The sequence below is a fragment of the Mus caroli genome, unplaced genomic scaffold (genome assembly GCF_978045245.1).
Source record: "Mus caroli unplaced genomic scaffold, Mus_caroli_1 scaffold_13, whole genome shotgun sequence".
NCBI lineage: Eukaryota > Metazoa > Chordata > Mammalia > Rodentia > Muridae > Mus > Mus caroli.
In genome coordinates, this window is record NW_028227268.1 from 42460001 (window position 1) to 42474235 (window position 14235).

The 14235-nt window shown below is 45.1% G+C and overlaps 1 protein-coding gene across 1 annotated transcript in view; it reads right to left on the reverse strand.

Moving 5' to 3' along the window:
- Rnf135 (ring finger protein 135) overlaps positions 1-11281 on the reverse strand; it is a 17150-nt gene extending 5869 nt beyond the window's left edge. Inside the window, exons 1-3 of the mRNA XM_021176040.2 lie at positions 10879-11281; positions 5647-5790; positions 702-864 (exon numbers count right to left, since the gene is read on the reverse strand). Of these exons, the coding sequence (XP_021031699.1) occupies positions 702-864; positions 5647-5790; positions 10879-11217 (646 nt within the window). The 5' untranslated portion in view covers positions 11218-11281. The remainder of the gene's footprint in view (positions 1-701; positions 865-5646; positions 5791-10878) is intronic.
- Between the last annotated feature and the right edge of the window lie 2954 nt (positions 11282-14235).

Here is a 14235-nt window from a genome sequence, read left to right on the forward strand (position 1 = left end):
TCGGACTTGGGCCTATTGGCAGAGTGAAGAGGAAGCTTCTGGATGTGTCAGCTGATGGACTCACGTGATGTTTTGTTGATGCAAGACCCACGGGAAGGCACGTGATGTTTAGAAGGAGTATAAATAGGACTCAGTGGAGAGTGACAGTGTACTTGTGGAACTAGCCTTGCGATGCTTTGGTGGTCTTGCGTCTTTGCTGATCTTCATTTCATTGGGAAAGGTACGGCAGAGAACTTCTCCTGGCATCTCTGCTGGCCACGGTTGCTCCTGCTGACTCGTGCTGATTCCGCGGAGGCCTGGCTGTTTCTGCTGGATTGTAACACCGATGATGACTTGTGTTTGCTATTCTGACACTGCTGAACTAGACTCCTGGTATCCTGACAAACAGAGATTGAAATCGCCCCAAGGAACAACATACAGCAGAGTCCCGTGATTTCTTCTGGATCAACCCTGCCGTTGCTAAATCATGAATGGTGTTTGTGAGTGAATCTGAGCGGCCACTGCTGATTCATGTGAACTGAACTGCTGATATTCTAAGATATCACGCAGCCTGGATTTGCTCCAACAACTCTTCCTTCTACTCCCTCTGGTGGGTGGTGGGCTAGAAGGGAGGTTAAAGTGTTTAATAAGCCTTATTAAAAGTAGGTTTTGAAAATACCCAACTTCCTTAATCAGTCCTGCTCCGGTAAACATCAGCTCACCCTGAACTCGCTCTCTAGGGGGTGCCCTCCATGGGACACCCCCTTGCAGTTTCTCCTGAATTTCTTCCAGGTTATGGAGAATCTCCTGCATTTTCTTCTGAGGTACACTGAAGGTCACCAGCTTTGGAGAATCCAAGGAATGTTCCTCCTCAGAGGAAGAATCCTGTTGGTCAGTCAAGAATGAACAATGAAATGAAAGCCAACTGAGGAACTCATAGAATGCACCCAAGCTCTGCCTTCCAGCTGCAATTTTTTTTTTTTTTTTTTTTTTTTTTTGGTTTTTCGAGACAGGGTTTCTCTTTATAGCCCTGGATGTCCTGGAACTCACTTTGTAGACCAGGCTGGCCTCAGAAATCTCAGAAATCTGCCTGCCTCTGCCTCCTGAGCGCTGGGATTAAAGGCATGAGCCACCACGTATGGCCCAGCTGCAATTTTAAATGAAGTATAAACAGGCTTTGTTTTATTTTATTTTATTGGGTTGTTTGTTTGTTTGTTTGTTTATGTTTGTTTTTGTTTTTTGTTTGAGACAGGGTTTCTCTGTGTAGTCCTGGCTAACCTCAAACTCAAGAGATCCACCTGCCTCTGCCGCCTGAATGCTGAGATTAAAGGCATTCACCACCACATCCAGGCAGATTTCTTTCTGGGGAGTTGGAGTTAGAGGCGGCTGTGAGCTACCATGCGGGTACTGAAGATCAACCCCAGTTCTTCTAGAAAAACAAGTGCTTTTTACAGATAATTCATTGTTTGTTTGTTTGTTTTTCAAGACAGGGTTTCTCTGTGTAGCCCTGGCTGTCCTGCAACTTGCTTTGTAGCCCAAACTGGACTCAAACTCACAGAGATCCACCTGCCTCTGCCTCCTGAGTGCTGGGACTAAGGGGCACTTTCCACCACACCCAGCTATTATTTATTTAATGTATTTTTTTATAGTTCTAGAGACCAAATCTAGAGACTTGTTCACAAACTCTACTATTAAGCTATATTCCAACTCTACTATTAAGCTATATTCCAGTCTAGAAGATCCTTTTTATATGTTTTTTTTGGTATATGTATGTGTGGTATCTGTGTATGTGGTATAAGGTGGTGGTGGGGGGTATATGTACACATAGAAAAGGATGTCGGGTGTCCTGCTCTGTCACTCTCCACCTTATTCCCTTGAGACAGGGTCTCTCACTAATCCTGAGCTAGGCTGATGGTCACTAAGCCACAGTGATCTCATTCTTCCAGCCACAGCCCCCGGGTGACCCCTGTTCCAAGATCTCAGTAAGATCATAGTGGCTTGCTGGCTTCGACAGATACCCCAGGTTCAAGGAGAGACCGTGCCTCAGAGGAATAGACAGACGGTAATCCAAGTTGCCTGATACCTTCTTTGTCCCCCTGAGTACACAAGTCATAAGGTTGCAGCTGTAATAACCGATAAAACACACAAGGCGCATGAAATCTTAAGAGCCTCGTGGTGAAGGCTTCTCTCCCAGAGTGTGATGATTTAGGGAAGAGGACTGGTCTTCCCCAAGGAAGCAAAGGTGAAAGGCAGCCATAGTGGGAAAACACAGACATGCCACAGGGACTGATGTGGTCAGGAAGGACACAGGAAGGATCCTGTATGGTTTTTCTGGTTCTGTGAGGATTTGGGTCTTAATCCCAAACAGACAGACACTGCCACAGTTCAGATCACACATGGCTCCCCATCTAATAATGTCTAATATTATTTGATGTTGGTTGTAGGTTCTACAGTAGAGAAAGAAGTTCATCAAAATGCTATCTATGCCTTCATTTTCCAAAGGAGCAGAGGAGTTCAGCCTTCTTGGAAAAGACTGACACCCAGCTAGATCTCCCAGTTCCTTTAGTCAAACACACAAGGTTAACTGGGGCTGGAAAAGGTTCCAACTACCACAACTATCTTGCTCTTGCTGGCTGTGAGAGCAGACAATACGCACAAATCTCGGTTCCACGGGATTACGGCTATTCATAATCAAAACTAAGAACTCAGGGTTTGCCAGGAGTGTCTTTATTTTTTTTCCCCTCAAGACAAGGTTTCTCTGTATAGTCCTGACTGTCTTGGAACTCACTCTGTAGACTAGGCTGGCCTCGAACTCAGAAATCCGCCTGCCTCTGCCTCCTGAGTGCTGGGATTAAAGGCGTGCGCCACCACTGCCCAGCCAGGAATGTCTTAAAACCAAGGTCAGTGCAGCTGCAAGCTCTCACATTGCACCAAGTTCAGATTCTCCAGAGAAAGGGGACATTTCTTCAAGGTTCAAACAGTCCCAGAACAGTTTCTCAGCCTCTACTGATTGACCCAAACATAGCAAAGGCTTTGCTGAAACCATTCACTGCAGTCTAACCCAGGGCTCTTAACTGGGAGGCATTGAAGGCTTGAGGAGATAGGTGGAGCAAGGTCGTCAGGCCAATGGGAGCATGGTATCATTCCTTTCTTCTTTCTCTCCTTTGCTCCCTGGCCTTGAGGTAGGTTGTGAGGCTCTCCCTTACCACATGGTCCTGCCATTGCCACTGGGCTCCTGTACGTGCTGGCCTACAATAAACTTTTCTTTTCAAAAGCTGGTTACCACTGAATAAGTCAGACATTATCTGAGTATTTCAAGCAGATGAGTCACATGGCCGTATTTGTGTGAAGGGAGCTAACTAAAATAGAGTGGAGCATTGATAGGGCTATGATGACAACCCAGGCGAGAGACTGTCATAGGCTTGGACTAGAGATCTCAGAGGAGCTCAGGCATGAATAGAGCTGGAAGATCTTCAGGCTGGCCTTGGAGCTACCATGCACTGCTAGGCGGGTTAGGGCAGAGGACCTGTCATGACTTCGAGGCTTTTGACTTGTGTGTTTGGAAGAATGGGACCAAGGCTGTGATGGAGAATACCCAGAGATACCAGAGTTTGGGGCATCTAACTGTGCTGTTCTGGGCTGGAGAGATGGCTTGGTGGTTAAGAGCACTAAGTGTTCTTCTGAAGGTCCTGAGTTCAAATCCCAGCAACCACATGATGGCTCACAACCATCTGTAATGGGATCTGGTGCCCTCTTCTGGAGTGTCTGAAGACAGCAACGATGTACTCATACAAAGTGTTCTCCATGTTCCTGCAGAACCTTGCTGCTTCTGTGGCCTCAGGCCATTTGGTGAGCAGGGTGGTCTCTTCAGGATTGAACTACAGCTTTCTGGTGTCTGCTGAATCATAGTTGGGGTTTGCTACAGGACTAAACTGCTACCAAAGAAGACCAAGTCTGCCCCTAAAGAACCATCGCTGAGCAGGTCCACTTCCCCCATCCTAATAACTTCTCTCTTCCACTACCTCTGCTGAGTGCTGGGCTAAAGGAGAGGTTGAACCCTTATTAAAAGTAGGTTGCGGGGCTGGTGAGATGGTTCAGTGGGTAAGAGCACCGACTGCTCTTCCAAAGGTCCAGAGTTCAAATCCCAGCAACCACATGGTGGCTAACAACCATCCGTAACGAGATCTGGCGCCCTTTTCTGCAGTGTCTGAAGACAGCTACAGTGTACTTACATATAATAAATAAATAAATCTTTAAAAAAAAAATAAAAAAAAAATAAAAAAGTAGGTTGCGGGGCTGGTGAGATGGCTCAGTGGGTAAGAGCACCGACTGCTCTTCCAAAGGTACTGAGTTCAAATCCCAGCAACCACATGGTGGCTCACAACCACCCATAATGAGATCTGATACCCTCTTCTGGTGCGTTTGAAGACAGCTACAGTGAACTTATACTAATAAATAAATCTTTAAAAAAAAAAAGTAGGTTGCAAAAAAATTATGCCTAGAGTAACAAGAAAGGAGGGTCAGGGATTCAAGGGCAGCTCGAAATACATACTGAATTCAAGGCCAGCCTAAGATAGAGACCCAGGCACTTAAGACAAAAGCAAATAAGGTGACCTGGAGAGCACAGTGGAGCTCAGGAGTAGCCAGGAGGCTGGGATGAATTCACGTTGAAGGCTAGACTGGACAACACAACAAAATTCTATCTCAAAGCGAAAGGAGGGTGTTATCAAGATTGCTCAACTGGCAAAAGTGCTTGTTGCACAAGTGTGATGACCTGAGATAGATTCCTGGAACCTACAATGGACAAAGAGAATGGACTCCGGAAAGCTGTGCTCTGACCTCCACACACCCTACCCTGCACACACACACCCTCCCCTCCACACACAAACTCCCCCCATACAATAATAAAATACTTTTTGAAAGGTCACTGAAAAAAAAAAGAAAGGTCACTGAATGAGGCTGGAGAGTTAGCTTGGCAGTGAAGAGCATCTGTCCCTCTTGCAGAGGATCTGAGTTCAATGCCCAGTACTCACATGATGGCTCACACACATCTATAGCTTTGATTCTAAGGGATCCAACATCCTCGTTCTTCTGACCCTCTACATCAGGCATGCACATGGTGCACATACAAAAAAAAGCAGGCAAAACACCCAAAACCATAAAAATAAAATAAATATACCTTTTATTTTTAAAGATTTATTTATTTATTATATGTGAGTACATTGTAGCTGTCTTCAGACACACCAGAAGAGTGCATCTGATCTCATTACGGATGGTTGTGAGCCACCATGTGGTTGCTGGGATTTGAACTCAGGACCTTCAGAAGAGCAGTTAGTGCTCTTAACCGCTGAGCCATCTCTCCAGCCTAAGATAAATACATCTTTAAGAAAGTTTTTAAGGGACACTGAAGATGAGGACTTTCAAATCAGTGGGATTTACCTAGAGATCATTGGTGACTTTAGAGAGAGTAAGTTAGGTAGAGTGGGAAGGATGGATCCCAGCCTACTCGAAGCTTCCATGAACTCATATCCAGCACACCACATTCCCAGTCAGCCTTATTTGGCAATGAAGAGACTGGTAAAGCATGAGACGCGATGCACTCGTCTCCCATATAGCTCTAGCTGAAAGCTGTCTTTCACCCCAGCCCCTCGTCCCTCTTGAACTTACTGTGGGTGGGGTGCCTCGTGCATTGTCCTGTCCAGATCCCAAGCTGGGTCTTTGCATTTGAAGGCTCTTGACATCGTCTACAAGCTGTCTCACCATGTCAGTCAGCTCCTGGATAACGTTTGTGGGGCTTTTCTGTACTGTCACCTTTAAAAGAGCAAAATTGGGCTTCTGGTTCCCAAAAACTTGGATCCCGGAATATAGCTCCCTCAATAAAAGGAGCTTTAAATATCAAGGTAGTAGCATGGAAGCAGACAGGTAGACCAGTGGAAAACCAGGTGGCTAAAGTGATGCTGCTGCCTTCAATCCCAGCACTCCACCGGTAGATGCAAATACTCCTCAAAGGGGCAAGGGGTCCTTTCAACAAATTCTATCAGGAAAATAATATGAACAAATGACGTTACATTCTTTTGTTGTTTTGCTTTGTTTTTTAGACAGGGCCTCTCTACAAAGTCCTGACTGTCTTGGAACTCACTATGGAGACCAGGCTGGCCTGGGACTCACCGAGGTTTGCCTGCCTCTGCTTCAGAGTGCTGTGATTAAAGAAATGTGATGATATGCTAATAAAAGGGGTGAATTGGCCTGAGCCAGGCTGACTCCATGACAGGCTGCAAACCAGCAGTTTAAGAAACCAGGCTTGAGTTTCTACTTCCCAGAACTGAGCAAGTCAGTTACCGGAACACTGCAGGCTTAGGAAAAAGGGACCCTTAGACAGCTTGCAAAAGGACAGTTAGCCAAGCTTGTGGCCAAGAGGTCTAGAGCTACCCCTTCTTGGCATGAAGCAAGAATAGTTAGACAAGTATGCTTGAAGCAAGACCCTAACCAATCATAGTATCACCCAGATACCCCCTGGTGAAAGAACCCACCAATCAAGTTATAGATCACCTTCCCCACGCTAATGTTCCTTTTGGCTTTGAAACTGAAACTGCAAATTCAGTCAGGGTCCTTCTTTCCCGATGGAATTGGGACCCTGCATGCAGGAATTTTTTCAATAAACGCTCTATACTTTTGTATACTACTTGAGTCTGGGGTATCATTCTTTAGCAATTCATGGACCCTAACACTACCAGGCCTTGCTTAAACTTAGAATTTTTTTGGAGACAGGGTTTCTCTGTGTAGCTCTGGCTGTCCTGGAACTCACTCTGTAGACCAGGCTGGCCTCGAACTCAGAAATCTGCCTGCCTCTGCCTCCCAAGTGCTGGGATTAAAGGCGTGCACCACCACCACCCAGCAAATTTAGTCTTATTCTAACACTATATAAAAAAAATAAGTGAGAAGGCTGGGGGTAATGCATTTCTCAAAGAGTGAAACTGAAAACAGGAACCATAAAGGGTTTTTAATCCAGGAACATGGCTACTCTGGATGGAATACAGAGATGCCCTTGGCACACACCTTTAATTCTTCTGGATGAAATACAGACATGCCCTTTGTACTCTCCTTTAATCCCAAACAATGAAGGTAAAGTTAATTTGTAGAAGAAGCACCCATGTTTGAAAGGGATGTCTAACAGAGGGGACAGACAAGGTGATGGATCAAAGAAAGATTTGACAGAATAGGATATGCTCAACTCTCACGAGAATGGACAGGAAAGAGTCAAACTTGAGAAAGGCAGAGGAAGAGAGAGGGGATAGTTTTACTGGGACAGGTTGAGAGAGAACAAGCCCTAGTATGAGAAAGAGCCAGAAGATTAGGACAGATTGTCAGAGTTAGTTGAGGCCAAGCAGAGCAATTCAGTCAGAAGCTGAGAGAAGTCAGTTTGGTTTTGGTTTGTTTGTTTTTTTGTTTTGTTTTTCGAGACAGGGTTTCTCTGGATAGCCCTGGGATTAAAGGCATGCGCCACCACCACAGCCCAGCTCAAGAAGTCAGTTTGAATTAGTCAGCTTGGAGAGGAGTTTGAGCCAGGACAGCTGAGTTGAACCAGCCAGCAAGAACTCAGAAAGAACTAGAAGAGGTGAGCTTATCCAGCAGTAAATCTCAGAGGCTGAAAACATTCTAGGCCTAGATTAGATTGTACAGAGGCTAGAAGCTTCCAGGACTATGCTTAGGTTAGCAGACAGAGGCAGTAAGCCTTGAAGACAACAATTACATCAGGGGAATAAAACATTTAAAAAAAATATATATATATAGCTGGGCAGTGGTGGTGCACGCCTTTAATCCCAGCACTCAGGAGGCAGAGGCAGGCGGATTTCTGAGTTCGAGGCCAGCCTGGTCTACAAAGTGAGTTTCAGGACAGCCAGGGCTACACAGAGAAACCCTGTCTCGAAAAAACAAAAACAAACAAACAAACAAAAATTTACTTATTTTTACTTTATGTACATTGGTGTTTTGACTACATGTATGTCTATGTAAGGGTATTGGGATCCCCTGGAACAAGAGCTACAGACAGTTGTGAGGTGTCATGTGGGTGCTGGGACTTGAACCCAGGTCCTCTGGAAGAGCACCCAGTGCTCTTAACCACTAAGCTATCTCTCCAGCCTCCAAACATACTTTTACATACTACTACAGTTATAAGATAATGTACATTGGGGTTGGAGAGGTGGCTCAGCAGTTAAGAGCACTGGCTGCTCTGCCAGAGTTCCTGAGTTCAATTCTCAGCAACCATATGGTGGCTCACAACCATCTGTAATAAGATCTGATGCCCTCTTCTGGTGTGTCTGAAGACAGCTATAGTGTACTCACATGAAATAAATAAATATTTAAAAAAAAAAAAAAGAGCCGGGCGTGGTGGCGCACGCCTTTAATCCCAGCACTCGGGAGGCAGAGGCAGGCGGATTTCTGAGTTCGAGGCCAGCCTGGTCTACAAAGTGAGTGCCAGGACAGCCAGGGCTACACAGAGAAACCCTGTCTCGAAAAACCAAAAAAAAAAAAAAAAAAAAAAGATAGCCGGGTGGTGGTGGCGCACACCTTTAATCCCAGCAGTTGGGAGGCAGAGGCAGGTGGATTTCTGAGTTCAAGGCCAGCCTGGTCTACAAAGTGAGTTCCAGGACAGCCAGGGCTACATAGAGAAACCCTGTCTCAAAAAAAAAAAAAAAAAAAAAGATAATGTACATTGTATTCGTAGTCATACTAGTCAAAGGTGGGGAGGATTCAAATGTTCATAACTAGATACATTGATTGGAAAGTGATATATATCTGTGAGACCCTGACTTAGAGCATCTCCCCCTGGAAGGTGAAGCCCCTGGACATTCCCCAAGCTTGTTTTCCCTGATCTCTAAAAATGCAGCCAGAAAGAAGCTCTTTGTTCTCTATAGCCAGCAAAGAGCCTTTTTGTTTCTGTGCCTTACAGCCAGAGATGTGATAATTGTAGGACGACATACAAGGACACAGAGATAAAGAAACTACAGCACACACACACACAAACACACACACACACACACACACACACACACACACACACACACACGGCCAGAAAGGAGCTGTAGCCAACTCTCCTCCCAACTCCTCCCAATTGCTCAGCTAGCTGTTAAAAGCCCCCTACTGTTACTGCTCAGGGTCTAACTCCCCTGCTCTGCAGGGCGCAGAGGGTTCATCCTCAGTTAGCTGATAATAAAACCTCTTGCAGTTTGCATCAGGTGTGGTTTTCTCTCAAGTTATTGGGATGCTGGCCAGCTCATCCTAGGACTTGAGCAGAGGCACAGCTTCGGGGGTCTTACATATCCACAGAGATGATAAAACAGCCACTCAAAGCAATGATGATCTGATACGTGCTGAAACATCAAGCAGCCCTGAAAATATGAAACTGAAAGTAGTTAGACACAAAAGGGCCCATTTACATGTAACATGTACAATGAGAGGTCCCCTAAAAAAATAAAGTAAAATAAAAACCTTGGAAATAGAAAAGTTTCAGTTTCCCAGGGAAGCAGACTGAGACAATGGGCTGTTAATAATTGATGGCTCTGGAAGCTCAGAGCTGAGTCATCTCCTGGGATTTCCTCAAGGCCTCCCCAAGTATAGTAAAACTAACATAGCAGCCAATCAGAAACCAACCCATGTAACTTCCCCAGCACCCACTAATGAAGTTTTAGATTACCTAATGATTGATAAAATTCCTCTAGTTTCCCATGGATGCCTTGTGCCCCTTTGTCTGGGGTCACCATTTTTATAAGTGGCTGGCCCCTGTATGCAGGGTTCTTGCTTTCTTCAAACAAAAAACACTCTTGCCTATTGAATGAGAGTGGTGGTCTCCGTGCGGCCCTTTCTGACCTAATATAACAGGTAAACTCAGAGACATAAAGCTTATGAGAGATGTGATACAGAGAGGCTGGAGGGACAGGAATCAGGTGTTATTGTTTAGTGAGTGGGTACAGAGGTCTTTTTTTTTTTTTTTTTTTTGGTTTTTCGAGACAGGGTTTCTCTATATAGCCCTGGCTGTCCTGGAACTCACTTTGTAGACCAGACTGGCCTTGAACTCAGAAATCCGCCTGCCTCTGCCTCCCAAGTGCTGGGATTAAAGACATGCGCCACCGCCACCACCACCACCACCACCACCACCCAGCTCGGGAAGTCAGTTTGAATTAGTCAGCTTGGAGAGGAGTTTGAGCCAGGACAGCTGAGTTGAACCAGCCAGCAAGAACTCAGCTTGGCTCAGAGGTCTTTTTTAAGTTGATGAAATTACCTTGGCAACAGCGGTGACAGAAGCACAGTATTGGAAACAAGAGAGATGCCATCGAACTGTACACTAAAAAATTGTTCAGATGGCCAGTCGTGGCACCTGTGTTTGATCCCAGCTCTTGAAAAGCAGAAGCAGGCAAAGTTTTGAGTTCAAGTGGCCCACACCTGTAATCCCAGACTTGGAAAGCCGAGGGAGTCACCCCAGGTTCAACGCCATCCTAGTCTAGTCTAGTTAGACCCTGTCTCAATAAACATACAAATAGGCCAATTGAGTTAAAGGGGAAAAATGGCAATTTTTGTGGCACATACACTCTACTACACTAAGAATTTCCAGACATTACAGAAGGCTGGGAAAAACTAAAACTATACAAGCGTGCACCACACCTCGGGAGGATGGAACTTGGATTTTTAACTACTGTTTGTGATGGGATCTTACTATGTAACTCTGGCCCTGTGGGACAAGCCACTCCAAAACGGGGAATTGCAGGCATGGGGCCACCACGTTGGGCTTTTCTACTTCTTTATACAGCTATGAACTTTTTAAAGGTTCTCCAGAAAACAGATTAGACTGAGCAAATTTTGTGGCAGAAAAAAAGATCTGGAAGTCCGGTGCAGGCTTCCTACCTGGGGCGGAGAACGCGGCGCGGGGGCAGGTTCGGGCTCCGAGCCAGCCTCGACCTCCCGTGCCGCTTGGCGGTACTTGTCCACCAGGTCTTGCAGCAGTGGGTTCTTGTGCAGCTTGGGCTTTGTCGAGGGGCCCTTCCGGCATATGGGGCAAGCCCAAGGGCAGCCATCCACGGCCCCACGCTTCGAGACCCACAGGTCATGGAGGCACGGGAGACAAAAGCTGTGGCCACAGGGCAGCGTGGTGGGCCGGTCCAGCAGCCCTTGGCAGATAATGCAGCTCAGGTCGTCCTCGCTCAGCCACACGGGGACTGCATTGCCAGAACAAACGGAAGCCATAGTTAGGCGACAGCCAGGAAGCACCGTTAGGTTCCGCCTTGTCCTACTAACTTCCCGGCAACACTTCGCCTTGTCCATCAGCTCGCCCCGCCCCTCCCATCACCTCGCCCCGCCCAGCTGCTAATTCTCCCCAGCCTCTAAAAGTGCCCGACATTGCTGGCTACCTGCCTGGATTTTGGCCAGGAAAAATCATCTCTCTCTAGTAGTTGGGTCCTGCTCGCCTAGCCATAAACATGCAACCCCAACAACTTAAGCTATGAAGAAGGTCCGCTTCAGGAACTCATTTTAGAATCATAAGAGTAGCAAAATTACAGTTATGAAGTAGCAACAAAAATGGGATCTGATGCCCTCTTCTGGTGTGTCCGAAGACAACTACAGTGTACTCATATGCATTAAATGACATTAAAAGACAGCTACAGTCTTTATTTAAAGATTTAAATAAATCTTTAAAACAAAACAAAACAACAACAACAACAAAAACAACCCTACATTTGCTCTTCTTAAAAATAAGTAGGGGCTGGAGAGATGGCTCAGTGGTTAAGAGCACTGACTGCTCTTCCGAAGGTCCTGAGTTCAAATCCCAGCAACCACATGGTGGCTCACAACCATCTGTAATGAGATCTGACTCCCTCTTCTGGTGTGTCTGAAGTCAGCTATAGTGCACTTACATATAATAATAAATAAATCTTTAAAAAAAAGAAGTAGATCTGGGAGGAGGGTATAGGGGACTTTCGGGATAGCATTTGAAATGTAAATGAAGAAAATACCTAATAAAAAATTGGAAGCCAGGCGTGGTGGCGCACGCCTTTAATCCCAGCACTCGGGAGGCAGAGGCAGGCAGATTTCTGAGTTCGAGGCCAGCCTGGTCTACAGAGTGAGTTCCAGGACAGCCAGGGATATACAAAGAAACCCTGTCTCGAAAAACAAAACAAAACAAAAAAAATTGGAAAAGGAAAAAAAAATAAGTAAATCAGGGCTGGAGAGATGGCTCAGCAGTTAAGAGCACTGCTCTTCCAGAGGTCCTGAGTTCAATGCCAGCAACCACATGGTGGCTCACAACCATCTGTAATGAGACCTGATGCCCTCTTCTGGTGTGTCTGAAGACAGCAACAGTGTACTCATATGCATTAAATGAACAAATTTATTATTATTTATTTATTATTTATATGTAAGTACACTGTAGCTGTCTTCAGACACACCAGTAGGAGTATCAGGTGTCATTACAGATGGTTGTAAGCCACCATGTGGTTGCTGGGATTTGAACTCAGGACCTTTGGAAGAACAGTCAGTGCTCTTAACCGCTGAGCCATCTCTCCAGCCCCCAATAAACCTTTATTAAAAAAATAAGTAAATCAAATAATATAATAAAGACATAATAATATAATAAAGATATCCTCAGGGACAGACGGAGGTCAGGAGCCAAGGCAGACCAAGTCCTGATTGTACTTCACTGACATTCCTTGTCCGTCTCCTCTGCCTCTCAGAGGGACAGCCCACATGAATTCCCCCTTCTCTGCCTATTTACTGCCCTTTCTGGTGATGAGTTCCTCGAGCTTCGGAGCTGTTCCCTTACTGATTTCCTCAGCCCAGAACTGAGTCACATACACTCAAGGAGCACACAGTGGGAGAAAAGACAGACTAGTGGCTCTTTTTCTTTTTTAATTTGTTTATGTATATGAGTACACTCTGGCTGTCTTCAGACACACCACAAGAGAGCATCGGATCCCATTTCATATGGTTGTGAGCCACCATGTGATTGCTGGGAATTGAACTAAAGACCTCTGGAAGAGCAGTCAGTGCTCTTAACCACTGAGCCATCTCTCCAGCCTGACTTGTGGCTCTTAATTTATGCTCTACAGTGGCTCCCAACCTTTCTAATGCTCAAATACAGTTCCGCATGTTGTGGTGATCTCCCCAACCATAAATATTAAAGACTTATTTATTTTATGAATGTGAGTACACTGTAGCTGTCTTCAGACACATCAGAAAAGGACATCAGATCTCAAGATGGTTGTGAGCCACCATATGCTGGGAATTGAACTCAGGACCTCTGGAAGAGCAACCAGTGCTCTTAACCACTGAGCCATCTCTCCAGTCCAACATAAATATTTTTATGGAGAGATGGCTCAGAGGTTAAGAGCACTGACTGCATTTCCAAATTCCTGAGTTCAAATCCCAGCAACCACAGGTCTGATGCCTTCTTCTGGCATGCCTGAAGATAGCTACAGTGTACTTACATATAATAAATAAATAAATCTTAAAAACAAACAAACAAACAAACAAAAAAAAAAAACCAACTACTCTTCCAGAGGTCCTGAATTCAGTTCCCAGCAACCACATGGTGGCTCACAACGATCTGTAATAGGATCTGGTATGTCTGAAGACAGCTACAGTGTACTCATATACATAAAATCAATAAACAAATCTTTAAAAAATAATTTTCTTGCTACTTCACAACTGTAATTTTGCTACTGTTATGAATAGTCATGTGAATATAGGAGTTTGCCAAAGGTGCCGTGACCCACTCATTGGGAATCACTGCTCTAGCAGGTACCTCAGCAGTCAGGTCCAAAGAACTTTAGAAGCTAGAGAGGATCCACCTCCCCAGGGAGCTGCACTCTGGAGAGACACATCCAGAATTTGTATTGCAGCTTCTCTGACCAGGGAATTAAAAAAAAAAAATCAGTAAATTCAGAGAACCTCACCAGGCATGAAGGCACACATCTGTAATCTCAGCACTCAGGAGGCAGACAGACAGATCTCTGTTAAGTTTGAGGCCAGCCTGATCTACAGAGTGAGTTCCAGAACACTCAGGGCTACATTAAGAGACCCTGACTCAAAAAAAAAAAAAAAGAAAGAAAGAAAGAAGAAAAAAGAAAAAAGAAAAAAGAAAAAGAAAGGAGGAAAAGAAAGAAAGAGAGAGAGAGAAAGAAAGAAAGAAAGAAAGAAAGAAAGAAAGAAAGAAAGAAAGAAAGAAAGAAAGAAAGGAAGAAAGAGTGCCCCTGAACTACATGAGGC